This window comes from Nicotiana tabacum, chromosome 22 (genome assembly GCF_000715075.1).
Source record: "Nicotiana tabacum cultivar K326 chromosome 22, ASM71507v2, whole genome shotgun sequence".
In the NCBI taxonomy this organism is placed as follows: Eukaryota; Viridiplantae; Streptophyta; class Magnoliopsida; order Solanales; family Solanaceae; genus Nicotiana; species Nicotiana tabacum.
In genome coordinates this window covers 13405443-13425558 of record NC_134101.1, presented here as the reverse complement: position 1 = coordinate 13425558, position 20116 = coordinate 13405443, and the positions used below count along the sequence as shown (strand labels likewise).

The 20116-nt window shown below is 39.5% G+C and overlaps 1 protein-coding gene across 1 annotated transcript; it reads left to right on the top strand.

The window, feature by feature from the left end:
* Positions 1-18941: 18941 nt before the first annotated feature.
* LOC107796163 (uncharacterized) lies at positions 18942-20116 on the top strand. Its single transcript, XM_016618907.2, has 3 exons — positions 18942-19067; positions 19184-19260; positions 19738-20116. Exons 1-3 carry the CDS (start codon positions 18980-18982, stop codon positions 20005-20007), a joined length of 435 nt encoding a protein of 144 aa, XP_016474393.1. The 5' UTR covers positions 18942-18979; the 3' UTR covers positions 20008-20116.

The window sequence follows — 20116 nt, the reverse complement described above, 5'->3', positions numbered from 1 at the left end:
AGTATAAAGAATTTTTATACCATTTAATTACCTTTACTTATTTTAGCAGGTAAATTGTATTATTTTTAAGATTACAAATATCCACAAGTTACCTATAAATATTCTTTAGATGAACTGATAGTGTAAATACAATCACATGACTTAAACTCAAACTTGTTTACAGCAAAGGTGAAAAAGAGCAGGGAAACTTACACAAATGTCCCAAATAAGTCTTAACTTACCAACCTATAGCCATTAGTCATATACTTACTAAAATTAGCCAAGCACATATAAAAATTAAAAAACCAAATAAATAAGGTTCTTTCTCTCAAAAAATCACATGCAAAAATCTCCTTCCATGTTTTTAAACGTGATTAGCAACATTAGATGCAAGACGAAAAGGAAATTTCATGGATGTGGCAGCAAATAAGGTGATGAAATACAAAAAAAAATATAATGTTCCAAAAATCTAAGCAAAAAAAGAACTTTTTCAATGGGTATAGTTGAAATTTATTGAAAACATATAGATAAGTCAATATACAAAATTTGAGGAAGATTGGAGGTGATTTGGACTGGTTTTGTATTAAAATTCGTAATTAAATCGAGTTCAAAAAATATTTCTGCGACACATGTATCAAATATGTATCTCACACACATGTGATACACAATTGATATAAATATGATACATAGTGTGATACACGTCATTTTTTTCATGTTAAGTTTTTATTTCGAATTTCCAATTCAAACCACCTCAAAAGTTTACCAAATCATCCCAAAACTGAGATTCAAGCTCTTTAACATGTACTCAATCTATTCTAATAGCACACACTCAAAAGAAAGCAAAAATTTAATTTTTTTTTTGCTACAAATAACTAATTAGCTAATATTTGTAATATTTTATGAATTAACTAATTTTGGTAACTTATAAACAGACATAACCGATAGTTTCTCAAAAGAGAACCTCATTGATAAATAGAAAATCAATGGGAGACCCAACCCTCGTGTTATGGACTTGATTGCTAAAACCTAAGTGTAAAGTTACAAAGGGTTATATTATCAAGCATGAGTTTTATATTTTTTCATCCTATTATCGAGCATAATATATAGATTGAGTGATTCAAGGCAGTTTACCACTTGCCCATGTTTTTCTCCTGCTCCAATGTTTTGATTTTCGCCCTGACTGACTCCCTTCAAAATTCTGTCCGTTAATCACCATAACTCGCTTTATTTTTATATTTATACTGGTGGATCACGCAATTTCATACTAAACGACATTCTTTTGGCTTTGACAAAAGTCCTCTTCTCCTTATTAATATTAGTAAAATGAGACCGATTTAACTATGTATTCTTTCATCAAATGCTCGTAATTGAAAAGGAAGAACAATGCTTGATAAATGAAATTAGTTTATTCGGTCCACTTTAATTATTTTTATTTTTATTTTTGTACATATTAAGAAATTTACCTTATAATATTAATTAATAATGAAATTTACTATGTTAACATTTAATATCCCTTTAATTTATTCATTGGAAACATAACGAATACTCCAAGATTCTTTACTCCAAGAGCAAATTTGGAAAAAAGAAGTTAATTCCTTCTTGATATTTGAAATATTTAAATATTGTGGACTAAAAAAAAAAGCCAAAAAATCAATTAAAGCGAATCGTTGGGAGTAACGATTTTACTTAATTATACCTATAAACAATGTAATGGAATTTATTGACACCGTCATTATATAAAAGTTAAACGTAACTCCAAAATTTAAAAAAAAAACTTGGTTTGCGTGTACTATCAAGGTGTGACTTTTATAACGTTAAATATTTTAATGATAATTAATCTCATTTTGTGCATGCTGTTTTGTATTATCAAGGTGTAACTTTTGCATTATTAATCTAACCAAATTCATAGTGTGTTGAAAGCATTTAATAGTTGTAAATATAAAAGTGTTTCATGGTTCGGTTTGGATCGATTTTTTCCTACAAAGAAACTAAATAAAGTAAGTCGGTTCTTCAAATATTGGAACCAAACCAAACCAATTAAGTCGGTTTTTTTTATCGGATTTTTCGATTTTTTCGGTTATTTATCGGATTTTTTCTTAATGAGACATACAAGTGTTTTAAAAGGCGTGGGCGTAAGGCGAGGCGTTTTACATATGCCTCAGCGGGGCGTAAGCCCCGAGGCGTGCGGCGTAAGCCCAATAGGTATTTAATTTTTAATATTTTATAAAATAATATAATGACAGTAAATATTTATAAACAGGTAAAATTGCATAAATATTGAAGAAAACTATATATATGCATGCTTCATCCCCACAAAAAAATTAATCAAAAAAATCTATTATACGTTACTAACAAGCACAAGTAATTTGAGTCAAAGAATAAAATTTTCTATATGGAGGAACAAAAACGATGATTAACCTGCAATTTGAACTTTGAATTTGCTGCTATGAAGAATAATGTAATTCTCTTTGTATTTGTAAAAAAAAATATTTGTTGATTTTGGGAGATATTAGCAGACTAGCGGATAAGATAAAAAATTAGAAAAATCATGAATTAGGGCTTAAATCGATAAAAAAGGTCTTTACTTTTAAATTTAATACTTTTGAGTTCATTTTTAAACCTTTTGAGTAATTACCAAACTGACTTTTGAGAATTTGGGTATTATATGAAGGATTAATTCAACAAATTTTATTTTAATTTGAAAAAGCTCTCGGACTTACTCCTTACTAAAAAAACGCACACCGAACGCCCGGGCCTACGCCCCGAACGCCCGGGCGTATGCCCCGAACGCCCGGGCGTATGCCCCGAGTTGTGGGGCGTATGCCTCTTGAGACTTTCGCCCCACACCATCGCTCCGGGGCATTTTTGGTACGCCTCGCCCCGGGGCTCGCCCCAGAAACTCCTTTTAAAACAGAGACATACACTACCAAACACATATTCCGGAGACTACATTTTCAACATAACACTATCAAACCAATTGCTTTTTTAGAAATCTATCATTTACCAAGACATATTGATGATAATTGAATCAAATAGTGATGAATAATTTAATTACTCAATTTAAAATTGATTATTTTTAACATGAAATAAATTCTTGTACTTAGCAAAAGAAAACTACCAACCAAATTAGAATGTATAAGCAAAGAATTAGATTATTATAATAACAAAAACTAGATTAAAATATAAACAACTAATATGTACCATAAAATTTTATATATATATATATATATATATATATATATATATATATATATATATATATATATATATATATATAGGTGTAATAATAAATTTAAATAGCTACTTCTATAGTCGGTTTGGTTCGATTTTTTCGGTTATTTTTTGATTAAAACAAAAAAAACCAAATTTGATTGGTTTTTAAAATTCAAAATCAAAACCAAACCTAAAAAGTATCGGTTTGGTTCGGTTTTTCGGGTTTTTATGAACACTCCTACCTACAAGTAATATATTACTATCTACGAGTAGTGTTTTCTATATATGATTAGTGTAGTTCATATTTTTCCTCCATTTTTCATCCTTTTGTTGCCTTATACTAATATTTTATTAAGAGTGTATATGGTCGAACTTGAGCTCGACTACAACTTGGCAGATTAGGCTTGGAATGTGGCGACCAAGGACTGAAGATCGACCTCGAGTCCCACCGAGCTAGAATCCGAGCTCGGAAAGCCTACCTTCGAGGAATATTAAGTCCGGTGTCGACCTTAGCCACGGACAAGCTTGGAGAAATATTGTTGAGATAACTAACAGAAGTCCGAAATGTCAGTGATCGGTTGGATATTATGGCGAAAATCTCGGCATGAATCAATAAGGAACCGGCAATCATCGAACCAAGAGATCTTTTACCTTTTATAGAATTGTAGCTAAAGCAAGATTCATCTACTATATAAAGGAGGTTTGATTATTCATAATAGATATTGTAACACATATCTCAAAATAATATATTATTATTCTCTTTAAGTTCTTATTATTCTCTTGTTGTTCTAATATCGATTAAAGCACTTCTGGCTCGAGGGTGGCTAACCTTCCAAGGCTAAGGCTGTTCAATTTGTGTGGTTTAATTTACTTTTCCGTTGCTTATTTCAATTACAATCTGATTTACCATTTTGTATCAAGTAGATCACGTGTCATTAAAACTACTTACAAATTCAATTGTTATCCGATTTTGAGGGTAAACAGTTTGGCGCCCACCGTGGGGCTAAGGATAATAGTGGTTATTTGATACAAATCTCCATAACACACACTACTTTACGCTTGTTCTTTGAAGTGTATTTAATTTTCAAGCTAAAACACGAAATGGCAAACTCTCAATCGCAATCGGCAGCTCCCCTACATGTGGACAACGAGTCCGGTCACCAAGGTGAAAATAACAACATAGCACCCGGTGACGAGGTGCCGCCCATTGATACCATCGGAATTTCGGATGCGGACCCGATTGGCCCTAATTCACATGTGGCTATCGACGCAAATTTGCCTACCGACCCCGAGAATAGCATCCGCGGTGGAGCCCGATCGGCAACTCAAAATGCACAAAACATTGGAGGAGACGGGATCAGTTTATGGGTGATCTTCAAAATATTGCAGGCTCAATAGGCAGTGATAGCTCAGTTACAGAATCAAAGTCGTGCGTTGAGCAGGGTTGAACCTGATCCGTCCCAGGAAGTTGTAACAACTCGGCCGGTCATTTTGAGAATTTAAGTCTCGTTCGGCGGCATAAGGCCCCGAGCAGCTTCGTATTATGTGTATTGACTTACGTGCGTGGTTGAATTCAATTACCAGGTGATTCGGAGTGATTTGAGACACTTAGTCCCTAAAACAGAAGCTTAAGTCTTAGGATTTTGACCGTAGTCGGAACTGTATAGACACGACTATAGAATGGAGTTTCGTAGGTTCCGTTAGCTCCGTTGGGTGATTTTGGACTTAGGGGCGTGTACGGATTGTGTTTTGGAGGTCTATAGCTCATTTAGGCTTGAAATGACGAAAGTTGAATTTTTGGAGTTTTTTTACGGGAAGTGGACTTTTTGATATCGGGATTGGAATGCGATTCCGAGAGTTATTTGGGACTTGCCTGCAAAATTTGACGTCATTCCGAGTTAGTTTGATAGATTTCGGCGTGAGTTTTAGAAGTTAGAAGTTTTAAAAGTTCATAAGTTCGATTCGTGGTGCGATTTGTATTTTCGGCCTTATTTGATGTGATTTGAGACCCCGAGCGAGTCTGTGTTAGGTTATGGAACTTATTTGGGTGTTTAGACGGGGTTCCGGGGGCCTCAGGTGAGTTTCGGATGAGCTACAGGTCATTTTCTCCTATTTTGAACTGCTGTTATTTGTCATCTGGTTCCTTCATCGCGTTTGCGTAGTGTTATTTTGGAGGGTGAAATATTTCCTCTTCGCATTCGCAGTCACCCTCCCACGCTTCGTGAAGTTCTGCCACCCCCTTCTTCGCGTTTGCATTCCCTATATCGCGTTCGCGAAGTGCAAACCAGACCCTGGGCACTGGTGATCATTTTCCTCTTCGCATTCACGTGTCTCTTACGCGTTCGTGTAGCTATGACATTCCACTCTTCGCGTTCGCATAATACTTCACGTGTTCGCGAAGAGCAGTCGTTGGGCCATCAGATTTTTTTCTCTCCGCGTTCGCGAGCGTGTTGTCGCATTCACGAAGCTCAACTGGGCAGCTTTCATTTTTCTTCTTCGCGAATGCCATTTCTCTTCCGCGTTCGCGATACATAAACACCTGGGCAGAATATAAGTTCTCTATTCAGAGGGTTAGCCATTTTAAATATTTTTGGAGTTCTAGAGCTCGGTTTTGAGCGATTCTTTGTGGGTTTTTCAAGCAAATTGATTCGGTAAGTGTTCCTCACCTAGAATCTTATACATTCCATAATTTTATCTTTATTTTTATCATTTAATTTTTGTTTTTAGTTGAGGGAAATTGTGGGTTTTGAAGAAAATTTTCAAATGAAAAATCATAATTTGAGGGACGAAATGGTATCGGAATTTGATAATTTTAGCATGGTTGAACTCATATCGGAATGGGTATTCGGGTTTTGTAAAATTTGTTGGGTTCTAAGGTGCGGTCCCGGGGGTCAACTTTTGGATTGATTTTTTAGATTGTTTGATAAAGATTGAGGCTTTATGATCGAGAATAGTCTCTTATGAGTTTTATTTGTGCTTTGAAATTATTTTGATTAGATTTGAGCCGCCCGGAGTTCGTTTCACCCGAGGAGTTCATTTTAGAGTATCGGTCTGTCTTCTTTTAGGTAAGTATCTTGCCTAACTTCGTGTGGGGGAATTACCCCTTAGGATTTGAGTCTTCTATGCTAATTGTAGTCCGTATACGCGAGGTGACGAGTACATGCGCAAACTTAATTGTGGAAAATTGGCCTTTTAGGGATTCTTAGGTCCTTATATTCATTGAATATGTGGTTGTTCTCGTTGCGATTATGTTTCTTAGTTTCCAGTTTCACTTTTACCTGCTTTAATTGGAACTAATTACCTCATGATCCACTCTTGTTGTTCATTTGATTCATATATGCCTTAACTGAAATTGTTATCTCTTCTATTGCCGTGTTGTCCTTTCCCTAACTACTTATCTTTATATGAAATTATAATTATCTCTTATGTAATTGTTCATCCTTAATTGAGGCAAATGATTATTCTTATGCTGCTTATCCTCAATTGAAGTTGTTGTATCTCTCTCTTAATGGCCCAACCTTAAAAGAAGTTAGATATCCCATATTTTTGTTGACTTGTCCTTATTTGAAATTAATCGTCTTGTGTTAGCTCCCTCATTGTCGAATTGTACATTTGTGGACCGTTGTTACATAATATTTCCTTTCTTATTGAGTTGTTCTTATTATGACTAGCGTTCTCTATTGTGGCTACCCCTTGTAAATTAGTTCCTCCGTTTCTGTGAGTTCTGGAATTTCTGAGTTGACGTATTTTTTGAATCCTTGTATTATGATCATTGTTGTTGTTGTACTTATTGTGGTAATGCACGAGGTTTCTGCCGTGCGGTTGTGATTATTGTGATACACGAGGTTTCTGCCGTGCGGTGATTATATATATATATATATATATATATATATATATATATATATATATATATATATATATATATATATATATATATATATATATATATATATATATATATATATATATATATATATATATATATATATATATATATATATATATATATATATATATATATATATATATATATATATATATATATATATATTATATGTGAGTTTGCGCATGTGGCGAGACAAGGTGAGAACATTATTATGCACGTGTGGTGAGACAAGGCGGGCATTTACTTTACTATTGCACACGTGGCGAGACAAGGTGGGTTGTGTCAGGGATTGATTTGTGATAATTTGTGATGGCCTGGGGACATTCTTGTTGTTGATATTTGTGTAGTGGTGCACTTGCCTGTGTGAGCTTTATCTTGTGAAAGTTGTGAGAAAAATATTCTACGTATTGTCCGTTCTTTTTCCTTATGCTTATTTGCTGGTATGGACTATGTTAGGACACTTGCACAAGCATATACGTAGTTAAGCACTCTTATCGGATAAGAGGTGTTCTTGATATTATTGAGCATATATGCTCACCCTTGTTTACTTGCCTTCTATGTGAGAATGGCTCTATTGGCAAGTGAGTCATCAGTGCAATTATGAGGTGTTATGAGGGCACATGATGCAAAGTGTTAGAGTTCAGGTATTGAGACCCGTGAGTTGCGATGTCAGAAGTTCGGTATCTCGTGGAGTTTGTTGACTAAAACCTGATATAAAAGCAGTTGTAGTTGCTGAGTTATTACTTGTCTCTGTTGTATTTGTGATTACGGATTTAGGTTGTGTTCCATTCACTCTTCTGTGTCATTTTTTTATAGTATTCCGCTGATACTTGTTGTTTCCTTTCTTATTGCAATTACTATATTGTGAGCCATATTGCATAGTCTTTATGTAGATATCATATTTCTGATGTTCCTAAATTTATACTTGTTCAGTTATTAGGCTAGTGGGTGTCTTGACTGTTCCTCGTCACTACTCCAATGAGGTTAGTCTTGATACTTACTGGTCACCATTTTGGTGTGCTCATTCTACACTTTTACATATTTTTGTGCAGATCCAGATATTTGTTCGATAGTAGCTGTGCGGGTCGTTGCTGTGGAGACTCAAGGTAAACCTGCTGCTGCGTTCGCAGGCTTCGGAGTCACCTTCAAGATTTCATTTTGCACTGTTTATTCTTATTTCTGGACAGTTGTATTTGGAAGTTTTCTAACAAACACTCTGTAGAGTTTATGACTTGTACTACCGGTTTTGGAAATTATAAATTTTAAGAGAATTCTATTTCAAATTGGCAGATGTTATTTAAATAATGTTGTTGTTTCAATTAATGTTAGGCTTACCTAGTCCCTAAGACTAGGTGCCATCACGATACTCAAACGGAGGAGAAATTGGGACGTGACAGAAGTCACCCGCAGGGATGAACCGGTCGCAGAAAGGTCAAATGAACATGAATCGGGGGCTAACCCCGAGATCATAAAGATGCTTGAAGAGCTAACAAAACGAATAGAATCACGGGAGAAGAAAATCTAAGCTAATGACAAAAAGGTGGAAACCTAAAATTCCAGGGTAGACCATATCCCAGGAGCACCGCCAATATTGAAGGGCCTGGATTCCAAGAAGTTAGTACAAAAATCTTTTCCTCCGAGCGCGGCTCCGAAGCCAATCCCTAAGAAATTCTGCATGTGCGAGATTCCTAAGTATAACGGAACGACCGACCCAAATGAGCATGTAACCTCTTATACATGTGCCATCAAAGGGAACGACTTGGAGGATGATGAGATCGAGTCTTTCCTGTTGAAGAAGTTTGGGGAAACACTGTCAAAAGGGGATATGATATGGTATCACAACTTATCTCCTAATTCTATTGATTCATTTGCTATGCTTGCGGATTCTTTCGTTAAAGCGCATGTCGGGGCCATCAAGGTCGAGATCATAATATCGGACCTTTTCAAAGTAAAATAGAAGGATAACAAGATGCTTAGAGAGTTCGTGTCCCGTTTTCAAATGGAACGAATGGACTTGCCTCCGTTCATTGATGATTGGGTTGTTCAGGATTTCAACCAAGGGCTCAATGTTCGAAGCTCGGTGGCTTCACATCAGTTGAAACAAAATTTGATAGAATATCCGGCCATTACTTGGGCCGACATACATAACCGGTATCAATCAAAGATTAGAGTGGAAGCTGATCAACTCGAGGTCCCTTCGGGGTATGTTTATCCCGTCAGAAATATCGACAGAGTCAAGATAGACATCAATCGTGAACCGAGACCAAACATGGATCGATATCAACCATATAATGGAGATCGAAGAAGCAATGATCTAGGCAGAACCCTATAAGAAACAAAAGGAGAAGTGACCAAGGTCAGAGCAACCTGGGACTCATGAGCAAAAACAACTTCGATAGACCCATCGGGCCTAAAGAAGCACCGAGGTTATCGAAATATAATTTTAATGTCGATGTTGCCGCCATTGTATCAGCTATCGGACGCATCAAAGATACCAAATGGCCTCGACCTCTACAATCCGATCCAACCCAAAGGGATCCCAACTAGATGTGTAGATATCACGGCACTCACGACCACAGAACGGAGGATTGCCGGCAGTTGAGAGAGGAAGTAGCCCGCCTATTCAACAACAGGCATCTTCGAGAATTCCTGAGCGACCGAGCAAAGAATCATTTCAGGAATAGGGATTCTAACAAACAAACCAAACAAGAAGAACCTCAACACGTCATTAAAATGATCATTGGTAGGGTCGATGTCCCTCATGGGCCGATGTTGAAACGCACCAAAGTGTCCATCACTAGGGAGAAACGAACCCGAGATTACATACCGGAAGGAACCTTGTCCTTCAACGATGAGGACACGGAAGGGATCGTGCATTCCCACAATGATTCACTGGTAATATCTATACTCATAAATAAAATTCAAGTTAAACGTGTGTTAATTGATCCAGGTAGCTCAGCCAACATCATTCGATCGAGGGTCGTTGAGCAGCTCGGTCTGCAAGATCAAATCGTGCATGTAGTCCGAGTTCTAAACGGATTCAACATGGCATGTTAAACCACTAAAGGTGAGATAAAATTACCAGTGAACACTGACGGTACCATCCAGGAAGCTAAGTTTTATGTAATCTAAGGAGACATGAGGTACAACGCTTTGTTCGGAAGGCCATGGAACTTTGCACCAAATGTTAAAATTCCCAACACCATGCGAAATTAAAACAATCTACGGAGAACAGCCAGCCGCAAAGGAGATGTTTGAGGTCAATGAGACGATTCTGATATCCGCACTTGCAATGACAGAGGGGTCGAGTTCGATCACAAATCCAAGAACTTAATAGCAATTACCGACACCAGCTCCGACCCAACCAGAGAAATAGGGGACTGATGAAGATGATGATTATGATTACGGGGTACCCATGTCTTTTATAGCCCATGATGATTCTGACGCAACTAAATTGACGGTCGAGGAGCTGGAACATGTCATATTGGTCGAGCACCTACCCGATCGAAAGGTATACCTGGGCACATGGTTAAACCCCGAGCTCAGAAAAAAAAAACTCATTCAGTTTCTTATAGCTAACATAGATTGTTTCGCTTGGTCCCACCTTGACATGATAGGGATCTCGTCGGAGATAACCACTCATAAGTTAAGCCTGGACCCGAAATCCCATCCGGTAAAACAGAAGAGGAGACCCCAGTCCGAGATCAAACATGCTTTCATCAAGGACGAGGTATCTAAACTCCTTAAAGCATGTTCCATTTGGGAGGTCAAATATCCGAATTGGTTAGCGAACGTAGTGGTAGTCCCTAAAAAGGGAATAAACTAAGAATGCGTGTAGACTATAAGGATGTGAATAAGGCATGTCCTAAGGACTCTTTCACTTTGCCCAACATCGATCGCATGATCGATGCCATGCCCGACCACGAGATCCTCATATTTCTCGATGCCTATTCCGGGTACAACCAAATACGGATGGACCTGGGTGACCAGGAAAAAACCTCCTTCATTACTAAATACGACACCTACTGCTATAACGTGATGCTATTCGGGTTAAAAAATGTCTGTGCCGCTTACCAATGCTTAGTAAATTGGATGTTCGAGGAACAAATAGGAAACTCAATGGAGGTTTATATACACGATATGTTGGTTAAGTCCCTACGAGCAAAAGACCATTTAAAACATTTGCAGGAAACCTTTAGCATATTGAAGAAATATAATATGAAGCTGAACCCGGAGAAATTTGCGTTTGGAGTTGGGTCAGGTGAATTCCTCAGATTCATGGTATCCAACTGGGGATTTGAGATCAACCCTGAAAAGATCAAACACATCGAAGATATTACGGTTGTGGACAACGTGAAGGTCGTGCAAAGATTAACCGGGTGCATAGCCGCCCTTGGGCGATTCATCTCGAGATCCTCCGACAAGAGCCACCGATTCTTCACACTATTGAAGAAGAAGAATAACTTCTCGTGGACCCCGGAGTGTCAACGGGCATTGAAGGAACTCAAGCGGTATCTATCGAGCCCACCGCTGCTCCACACGCCGAAGATAAATGAACAACTATACTTGTACTTGACAGCATCAGAGATAGCGGTAAGTGGGGTCCTGGTCCGGGAAGAACAAGGTACGCAATTTCCAATTTACTATGTTAGCAGGACCCTGGGTGAGGCCGAAACTAGGTATCCTCACCTAGAAAAACTGGCGCTCGCTTTGCTAAGCGCCTCTAGAAAGCTAAAACCATACTTCCAGTGTTACCCTATATGTGTCGTGACTACTTACCCATTGAGGAATGTTATGCGTAAACCCGAGGTCTTGGGCCGGTTGGCCAAATGGGCCGTAGAAATTAGTGGGTACGATATTAAATATCGACCCTGAACCGCCATTAAGTCTAAAATTTTGGCAGACTTTGTTGCCGATTTTACGCAGGCCCTAATGCCCGAGGTCGAAAGAGAGTTATTAATTAACTCAAGGACCTCCTCAGAGATCTGGACCATCTTTACGGATGGCACCTCGAACGCAAAAGGGTCCGGACTTGGCATCGTATTGAAGCCACCAACATGCAATATAGCTAGACAATCTATTAGGACTGTGAAATTGACTAACAATGAGGCCGAATATGAGGCCATGATTGCAGGTCTCGAACTAGCCAAAAGCTTGGGGGCAGAGGTAATTGAAACTAAGTGTGAATCCCTCCTTGTGGAAAACCAAGTTAATGGAATGTTCGAGGTCAGAGAAGAACGAATGCAAAGGAACCTGGATAAATTACAGGTAACATTACATCGATTCAAAGAATGAACTTTGCAATATGTACCTCGGGATCAAAACAGTGAGGCTGATGCCCTTGCTAACCTCGGGTCATCAGTCGAGGACGACGAGTTCAACTCGGGGGCAGTCGTATAACTTATGAGATCGGTAGTGGAAGAAGGTCATGTTGAGATTAACTAAACGAGCCTAACTTGGGACTGGAGAAATAAATATATAAAATACTTGAAAACCGAAAAACTATCGTCGGATCCAAAGGAATCGAGGGCCATATGAGGCAGTCTAGTTTTGTCTATACGAAGACGGAACCCTGTTCAAAAGGACATTGATGGCCCACTCGCGATATTTCTAGGACCATGGGACACCGAGTACATTTTGTGGGAAATCCACGAAGGCACCTGTGGAAACCATTCAGGCGCCGAATCATTGGTTCAAAAAGTTATCAGAGCCGGCAATTACTGGATCGATACGGAAAAGGATGCAAAAGAGTTCGTACGAAAATGTAATGAATGTCAAAGACATGCCCCGATGATTCATCAGCCTGGGGAGCTGCTGCATTCGGTTTTGTCACCATGGTCGTTCATGAAGTGGGGAATGAATATTGTCTGCCCTCTTCCATGGGCACCCGGTAAGGCTCAATCTATATTGTTTATGACTGACTATTTTTCTAAGTGGGTGGAAGCCCAAGCATACGAAAAGGTAAAGGAGAAAGAAGTCATCGACTTCATTTGGGATCATATCATATGTCGATTCAAAATGCCGACCGATATCACGTGCGACAACGAGAAACTATTTATCGACAGCAAGGTAAGCAAGTTTCTCGAAGATTATAAGATCAAAAGGATCCTATCAACACCCTACCCCCTAATGGGAATGGGCAAGCAGAATCGACCAACAAAACCATACTCCAAAAACTATGAAAGAGGTTAACTGACGCCAAAGGAAGATGGAAGGAAATCCGGCCCAAAGTCTTATGGGCATATCGAACGACCTCGGAGTCTAGTGCTGGGGCCACCCTATTCTCACTAGTTTACGACGCTGAATCTCTAATACCGGTCGAAGTCATAGAGCCAAGCCTCAGATTCTGATATGCAACCGAGGGATCAAACAATGAAGCTATGAACACGAGCTTAGATTTATTGGATGAAAGACGCGAAGCAACTCTTGTCCGTTGGCCGCCCAAAAGTAGCGGATTGAGAGATATTACAATCGAAGAACAAACCTTCGACACTTCAATTCGGGGACTTGGTACTAAGGAAGGTTATGCTAAACACATGAAACCTGAACGAAGGGAAGTTGGGGCCGAACTGTGAAGGCCCTTATCAAATTATCGAGATCACCGGTAAATGATCATATAAACTTGGAACGATGAATGGTGAGCAACTACCGTATAACTTGAACATAGCTCACTTGAAGCGATACTATTGCTAAGGTACGATCCCTTTCATTCACCTTTATTTATTTATATTCCGAACTAACACTTGCAGGGAATCATCGAGGAATGATACAATTTTTAGGTCTGAAAGTACGCGCTGCACTCTTTTTCCCTTGAACCGATTTTGTCCCAAATGAGTTTTTCGGCAAGGTTTTTAACGAGGCAACGGTAAATCGTGCTAACTTAGAATTGAAGGCCGGTTACGAACTGGTATAAAATATCACTACAATAGTATTCGAGGCCTCTCTATGCTCGGCCCCGAACACTGGGGAGCATCACCTTCGGTTAACGACTTTAGCAAGGAAGGAAACTTTATGATTGAATGGTTCTGGCTCGATCGATAGGATTTACTATAAGGGCCAAACAGTCACATGAACCGCGCCCGCATAGACTACTCGAGCCCTGGCACAAAACTTGTACACATGTGTAACTATCGCGCATAGGAATAAAAATTTCTATCTTGCGGATAAATATCTTGTCCTTTAATAATTTCTCTTTTTTCTTTTAAGAAATTTCTTATATTCGATCCCCTAAAGGTGTCGAGCCCAAGGGCCACCTTTATTCGGGTTCAAACGATCACTCCCAATCGGAGGCTACCGTCCGAAAACAAATTCGGGCGGCTTGAATTATCAGAGCCCGGGGGCACAAGACCTATTAGGCAACGCCCGAACCTTAAAGGCTACGACCGCTTCATTCGGGGACTGTTACCTTAGGCAAGCCCAGATAACTCGAGGTAATAAGCCCATTGGGCAACACCCGAACTAAAAAGGCTATAACCATACTAAAACAGCTCGGAGATGTCCGAGACCCGTAACAAAAACAAGGCCTTAGAAAAATTTTATAACCGGTTCTAAAGGCTACCTCGGCAAACTACAATCTAAAAAGTCATAAGTACTTTGGGGAAAAACGTTTTCGATCATATCGAACCCCCATAATGCCTTAAACAAAATAATGTTGAAGGTAAGGCCTGTTCGAACCTCCGAACATGACCTAACTATTTTATGCTAATGCATTTTGACCTTTGCAAACATAAAAAATAAAGCAAAGGAAAGTAGAATATATAAACAGCCAAAGAGGAAAACAAAGCCTCATATATTATACACAATATTTACAAAGGCCAAATGGCCCTAATGAAAATACAAAAGTACACGAGTACAAAAAAGCAAAGAAGAATTTTTTTTTACAAAGGCATCTAAACAGCCTGGTCTTCTTTGCCCCCGGTTCCATCGGAACCATCGGGGTCGTCTTCTTCTTCTTCGGGGCAGGCCAATTTCTTGGCCTCGGCCTCGAGCCTGTTAGCGGTCTCGATCTCGTCCAATAGATCAAAATCCCGAGCATGAATTTCCTTGAGGGCCTCTCTTCGAGACTTCCGTTTCTCGTATTTAACGATATCTTTCAAACAGTCCTGGGCCGCCTCGGCATCATCCTTATATTGGGCCACTATCTCGTCAGCATCGGTTTTCACCACTGCCGCCACTGACTTGGCCGTTTCAAGTTCTTTAAGCATAGTTTTACGCTCGGAGGCAGCCGAATTTAACCGAGATTGGAGCTCTCCGACCTTCCTAGATTGCACCTCGGCCTTTTCCTTTGCTGCTCGAAGCTGGACCTCAGCCGAAGTTAGTTGCACCCGAGCAGCCTCCTTCTCCGAGGCCAGACGTTCCATTCTGCCCCTCCATTTGTTGGTTTCGGCCTTGACAACGTCCATTTCAACTCGAAGTTGGGCAACTTGGTCGATTTTTTGTTGGACCTGCGGATTCCAATCGTTAGTTACCGAGCCTAGCTCGTCATTGCTAACCTCAAATATCCTTACCTGCTCGGCCAGATCAGGATGCTTCTTCTGAGCCACTTCGAGCTCAGCTCGAAGGCTCTTAGACTCCCTCTCATGCTGCTCACTAGGAAGTTTGTAGGAATATCTCTTCTCAGTGAGCCCTCGGACCTTGGCCTCAAGCTATTTCATCTCATCCAGGTATCAGAGAAAAGTCTCGTGGTGATGCACCGAGGCCTACAAACATGAAGATAAAATGTTAGAGCTATCTATAAAATAGCCCAAGTACAAATTAGAAACCATTGAGGAATGTTTAAAGTTACCTGGTTTAAAGCTTGTTGCGCTTCGTTGAACATGCAGGGCGCATCCACCTCATTCATCTTGGCTTGATCATCCTCGGTCACCAGACATCGAAGATAACTAGCCACCCCTACGTGGGCGGAGAGGACCCGGGAGTCCTCCGCAAGGGAGAAAGTGATGAATCACTTCCGGCCAGGATCTGCACTCGGGGCAGGGAATCGATTGACCAGTTTGGGACTCGAGTAAGGACCGCTTGCTCCCGAAGATAGGATCTTCCTCGGTATCTCTAAATAACCTAACCCGGTGACACTCTCCGTGGCCGTAGAGTCCGCTCCATCAAAGAAGCCGCGGAAGGGATCGTTCGCTCCGAGGACTCCCTAATTGGGACGTTCTTTCACCATCTGAGCCTCATTGTACATGGACTTAGTGAATGAAGTTGATTTGGTGATCTATATCGTACCGAGAGCTTCCTTCGGCGCACTGCCCACGTCCCGGGAAACTTTAGTTTCGGCCTCTTCCTCGACCTCCCTAGCTCGATGAATATCAACATCGCCTCCTTCTAGTTCAGAGGCTCCTTGCCCTTTCTAATCGTGTCGACTCGGGACACCAGATTGAAGGTTTCCTCCTCTTGTTCTCCTTCGGATTCATCCCTCAACTGATAGAGGGAATCCAAAGGTGGTGCTCGAGCGCTGGTGCTTTCTTTGGACTTGCGCACTAACTTTCTCTTTGGTTTCTTTTTCTCCGAGCCCGGAGAACACGGAGCCCTTTTTCTCTTCTTCTCTTCGCCTTATTTCGGAGCAGGGGATTCAGTGGGAAGATCGTCATTACCAGATGGAGGTCTCATTTGGACATCCTTGGGTAAACCTACAATAATAAATAAAATAAGTGAGGACTTAGTCGTGCAAAAGGGAAACCAAAAAGTACTCGTGAAATAGATCTCACCGTGCGAACGGGCCTCCCATCGACCTTTCAAAAGCTCGCGCCACGAGGGCTCAGAATAAGGCCTTTGCGATACTATTCCCTCGACCTACTCCTTGAATCGAGGAACCGCTTTCGGGATCCGGGCAACAGCTGCACTGTCACAGAATACCGATAAGAAAGAAGGAAAAGGGGCGATAAATAAAATATTGAAAGCAAAATTAGATACTTACATTTCATATTCCACTTCTCAGGGAACGATATGTACTCAGCCGGGATCAAGTTTGAGGTCCTCACTCGGATGAAACGGCCTAGCCATCCTCGATCCCTATCTTCACCGATACTCGAGAACGCAACTTTATTAGCCCGACGGGCGAGCTTGATCAGTCATCCTCGGTAGAGTCGGGGACTGCACAAACGCATAAGGTGGTCGATTGTGAAAGGGCACTCCTCGATCTTGCTCACGAAGAAACAGAGGAGGATTAAGATCCTCCAGAAAGAATGGTGAATCTGGCCGAGGGTTACCTCATATCTCTTACAGAAGTCGATGATAATCGAGTCCAAGGGACCCAACGTAAAGGGATAAGTGTAAACACTTAAAAATCTCTCGACATGGGTGGTGATGGCCTCGTCATGTTCGGGAACCACCACATATTTGTCAGTCCAGTTACAATCCCTCTTGACTTCGGAGAGAATGTTCTCAGTTATCAAATAGATCTACCTCGATACCTCCTCACACCGGCCTGGTACGGAGGAGGGCTTTTCGATTTTAAAGTCAGCATTGACCAGGCATCCCCCTGGATGAAAATTTTTAGAGGAGGTTCCGGTGCTGGTTCCTCGACAGCTGTACGTGAAGCAGTATCTTCGGTAGCCGGCCGCGATGTGGAAGGATTATCTTTTTGAGGAATGAATTTTGAAGTCTTCACCATTCCTTTGGAAAATGAAGGAAAAAAGATGAAGTTAGAAGAGTATGTTTGATGGTTTGAGATAAAGAACAGAAGTTCCTATAAAAGAATTTCAGAATAACCAGAAAATTAATGCTTGGAAGTGTTGAAATTTCTAAGGTACGAGGGCAGAAGGTTTGAAAGTAAAGTTTGAATGAACTAATAAGGGGGTATTTATAGTTTCTTAGTGACTGTTCACATCTGGGAGTCGCCAACCAACAACTGACTGGCATTTAATGCCATTAAGACTTGACTGACGAGACGTTTCGACTGTTTTGTCATTTTTGTCACAAAATATCGAAGTCAGGATCGAAAGTTCATGTCGTTTCTCGTCGTCTACTCTCCAAAAAATGAGAGGAATATCTATATACGGTCGAAGTTGAGCTCGACTACAACTTAGTAGATTAGGCTTGGAACGTGGCGACTAAGGACTGAAGATCGACCTTGACTCCCACTGAGCTAGAATCCGAGGTCGGAAAGCCTGTCTTCGAGGAATATTAAGTCCGGTGTCGACCTTAGCCTCAGACGAGCTCGGAGAAACATTGTTGAAATAACTAAGAGAAGTTCGAAATATCCGTGACCGGTCGGATATTACGACGAAAATCTCGGCACGAATCAATAAGGAACCGGCAATCAGCGAATCAAATGATCTTTTACTTTTTATAGAATTATACCTAAAGCAAGAATCCTCTACTATATAAAAGGAGGTTTGATTATTCATAGCGGACATTGTAACACGTATCCCAAAGCAATATATTATTATTCTCTTTAAGTTCTTATTATTCTCTTGTTGTTCTGATATCGATTAAAGTATTTCTTGCTCGAGGGTGGCTAACCTTCCAAGGCTAAGGCTGTTCAATTTGTGTGGTTTGCATTTATTTTTCTATTGCTTATTTCAATTACAATCTGATTTACCATTTTGTATCAAGTTAGATCACGTGTCATTAAAATTACTTACAAATTCAATTGTTATCCGATTTCGAGGGTAAAGAAAAAGCGTAGCTACCTTATATTTTAATAAAATCAATTTTCATTTCTTAAATGTTACTTTTAGTATTGTCCTCATTCTATGCGATCAGACTTTGAATTTCCCCAGGTGCTTCTTGTACCCGAAGCCATATTTTATCAAAGAAAAAGTTAGCAGTTCCAAATCCAAGGCTTTGACTTGGTTTTGGACTCTGGACTTTCTATAAATCTCTCGCTTTCGTTCCATTAACTTCCTCTCCTTTGTTGCAGAGACAGACAAACATACCCTTAGCAAAATAAAGAGGTTAAGAATGTTGTCCTTAACTTTTAGTAGCTTAATGCTTGTTCTGCTTTTCATTTTGCTATCCATAAAAGATACTATTGCTCATACTGACAAAGGTATAATCACTCTCTTTATCCCCTTGAATGAGTGTATATAATTTCTCTTAATTATTTAAAAACTTGCTTTCTGGTGAAATCTCATTAATTATTTGTTTATATACGCACTTCTGCAGTTAAACAAAATTTTGTGGTCGATGAAGCTGGAAATGATATTGCTAAGGCAGGAAGGAACCACCTTAGTGAGGAGAAGGTATAAATTTAATATTTCTCCTTTAGTCATAATTGAGTTTAACTTATATATTGTGAAAATGTAAAAAATTATTATACTATCAGGTTTATAATATAAACTTTCAATATAAAGAATTTTACACCATTGGGTTATAGTTATATATGCTATAGCAGGTAACGTATTTTTTCAAGATTATAACTCTTGCATTTTAAAAAGGCTTAATTACATGTAAATATCTTTTTGGTGACATGATCGTGTAAATCTTTGTACTAACAGTATAACTTAAACTCATTTTTCAGATAACTTGTTTCATTTATTATAACAGTTACTTGTAATAATCTATTAAGCGATCTGAGCGTGTAAAATTGTCGAATGAAGTTAAACCCATAGTTAACTCACTACTTGTTGCCTGTCAAGACTTTAGTAATCATGTGAAAACTTACTTTTCCAATTGAGAGCTTGAATATTAAACTAATCAAGAGATTCTTGAAATTTCAGGAAGTTTTGGATGGTCATATTTCAGCATCTATTCAATTTGCCAGTGACAGAATTAGAGGAAGAAAAAGGATGTTGGAGCAAAGGAATATGAGGCAAAGTACTAAGAAAATTGAAGCCATGCCAAGTAAAGGGCAAGGAAAGCTTCGAATGCAAAATAAAGTGAGTGGCAGAAGTAGCCATTCTGATAATGTGAAGGTCAATAGAGGAAGTTTCACAGCATTCAGTGCTGATTATCACATGCCAAGAACGCACCCTCCAAAAAATAACTGAGCTACAAAATTCTTGAATTTTTGGCGTATCATGATATTCTTTACTATTTATACTGTATCTATCTAATATTGGAAAATCAAGCAAAGGTCTAATGGATTTTCAAGTTTTC

Excerpts from the sequence above, each read along its gene's own strand:
- LOC107796163 (XM_016618907.2), top strand. The coding sequence starts at position 18,980 with ATGTTGTCCTTAACTTTTAGTAGCTTAATGCTTGTTCTGCTTTTCATT. Across the intron at positions 19,068-19,183 it reads TATTGCTCATACTGACAAAG|TTAAACAAAATTTTGTGGTC; the intron begins GTATAATCACTC and ends GCACTTCTGCAG. Across the intron at positions 19,261-19,737 it reads ACCACCTTAGTGAGGAGAAG|GAAGTTTTGGATGGTCATAT; the intron begins GTATAAATTTAA and ends TTGAAATTTCAG.